Consider the following 2,396-nt stretch of genomic DNA (forward strand, 5'->3'; position numbering starts at 1 on the left):
ATGGGAGCTGAGCTGAACAGAAACAGTTCACATCTGAATATGGTGCAAAATCAAGCAGATTAAATTGTATTTTTTAAGAAAACAATTCATACTTTTGACATTGTCTTCCTTTGACAAATACTTCATAAAATTAAATGGAAAGACACATTTCCCTATCATTTTGAAATATTAAATTCACCCATACCATTATCTCCATACTCGAGCCTAACCGCTAAGCCGAGAAGCCAGTCCACTGTTTCTTGTCGTTCTTGTATTTTGAAGGGGCAGTTTACGTCTTTCATATACTGCGGAGTAGAAAAAGGAGAAAACAGATAGATGTTATTGACCTGTATGAATTAAGCTAGGAGCACAGAACTGTTTTGCAAACAGTCACTTTCCCACAGACCTTACAGTAGTTAGAAGATAGTTATTAACAAGAAGCATCTTTGTGAGATGTCCTGCTGCGGCATCTGATCCATCCAAGACATTTTAGAGCGCTCCAACCCACCGCTAACGTGAGTCTGCCATTTAGTAATGGCGCATGCTTTTTAATGAATGTTATTCATTGTCAGGCTGCAACCAGAGACACCAAAATACCTTTTTCTTTGCTCTCTGTTCATTTTACACAGTAAGTGGAAGTAAGGGAAAGGACAAGAGAACAAATTGCATCAAAAAGTTCCCATCTAAAGCAGGAAGGAGGAATGATGCTACCTAAGACTTTCACAATACTGGTATCAGAGGATTCTGAGGGGCAGCAGAAGTAATTTTTCCTTTCTTAGGGATTGTGTACAGTGGGAGAGGACAAAACATGGCTGGGACACCATCTTTGCTCTTCTGAAGCCAGAACACAGGACCCAGCCCAACCTGCTGTCAAGACTGCCAAAGCCCAGGACATAGCAACATTCTGCTGAGTCCCTTTGCTGGACGGAGAGAAGTGCCCACACAGCCCCTACTCCAGCAGCAGCAGCACTGGAGGGAAAGGGCACCAGGGGCTGGAGAGGACAAGCAGTCAGGGAATGTGTCTGATACTATAATGCTTTAGGCTCCCTCATGCAAAGCATGGGCACTGCAACTCCAATTCTCCTGGGCAATGAGCAAGGCCAGCAGTTCTGGAGGGGAGTGGGAAGACAGAAAAAAAAAAAGAGAGAGAGAGAGAGAGACAAATGGGCAACGGAGCATTACAGAGCAGCATTTTCAGCTCCTCATAGGGCTGTTTGGCGAAAAAGGAAATGGGAAGCAAGAGAGAAAGCTCAAGAGCCCTGTGGTGACTCAAAATGCTCACAAACCCACAGGAGATCACTCACAAAATGATGGCTGCTTGCCACGCTTTGTGCTAGCAGTGGAAATCTATCTGAAATAACAAGAGGTGCAGAGATGAGCTGTAGTAGCTTTCTTCCACACGCAAAGCTTACAAGTGCATTAGCCTAATCCATTTTCCTTTTGGCACATAAGAATCATTAATGCAGAAAAAGCTGTTTATTTGTAGTCAATTTTCTTTCTACTTCAAGAGCTGAATCAAATCAGGCAAGAAACAGATTAGGATAGATACCACCTACTGCAAAAAACATAGCCGAGTGAAAATTATGTACAAAACATGCTACCATCTTAACTCTTACAGTTTGGCTTCAATAATACAGTTAAATTCTTAGAAACATAAGAGTTCAGAGACAGAACAAATATTCAGAGTCACTTACATTCAATAACTACAGCAGCTATTAATCTCCATTTACATAAGACATCTTTATAATTTAAAAATGCGTTTGAAACAACAAAATACCTTTTCAAATGATTTGGGCCAGTCATCACTGTGTATGTTTCTTAAATTCCCTCGGTCTTCAATCTTGTAATGCCTGATTTTCTGGTCTTCAAGCCAGACAATAAAATTTCTGAATTCTGTTTCATCTGTCAGGAGAAGTAATCAAAGTAAAAATTAACCAAGGGCAAAACTCTGATTCATACAAATACTGATGCCCCCAAGCACTTTCGTATTTTCCCATAAAGAAAGATCTATTTAACACTAAAATCATGTATTCCGGGATAACCTCTGACCAAAACTCAACAGTGAGGGTTTTTCATTTTTCAAATCACTTCAAACTGGCTATGGTGGAGTGACTACACGAAAAGGCATCAGCCAACAGATTGTTTTTATTTGGAATATAGTTATAGCTTGTTAAGTGCAGAAGGAAAGGTGAAACTGTGATAGAGAAATTCAGTTCCCAACCCTGTTATTCGGACAAACATGTTATGTGCAGCAGTAACCCGCCCCCCGTCTTCCAAAGAAGAACACACACATCTTGTGACTGCACAAAGACATTTTCTTCCTTCACCATTGACTCAACTTTTCTTTATTGTTGACCTAACATCTCATTATTTGGGAGCTGGAATTCCACAATACAAAGACCATGGTCCAAAGATAT

At 40.5% G+C, this 2,396-nt stretch overlaps 1 protein-coding gene across 1 annotated transcript in view; it reads right to left on the reverse strand.

Moving 5' to 3' along the window:
• Nucleotides 1–1,891, reverse strand: part of LOC104625262 (chromosome unknown open reading frame, human C14orf166) — a gene marked incomplete at its 5' end in the record, with an annotated part of 11,976 nt that extends 10,085 nt beyond the window's left edge. The window contains 2 exons of the mRNA XM_010292841.1: nucleotides 185–284; nucleotides 1,757–1,891. Of these exons, the coding sequence (XP_010291143.1) occupies nucleotides 185–284; nucleotides 1,757–1,891 (235 nt within the window). The remainder of the gene's footprint in view (nucleotides 1–184; nucleotides 285–1,756) is intronic.
• Between the last annotated feature and the right edge of the window lie 505 nt (nucleotides 1,892–2,396).

Source organism: Phaethon lepturus, unplaced genomic scaffold (genome assembly GCF_000687285.1).
Source record: "Phaethon lepturus isolate BGI_N335 unplaced genomic scaffold, ASM68728v1 scaffold44768, whole genome shotgun sequence".
NCBI classification, from domain to species: domain Eukaryota; kingdom Metazoa; phylum Chordata; class Aves; order Phaethontiformes; family Phaethontidae; genus Phaethon; species Phaethon lepturus.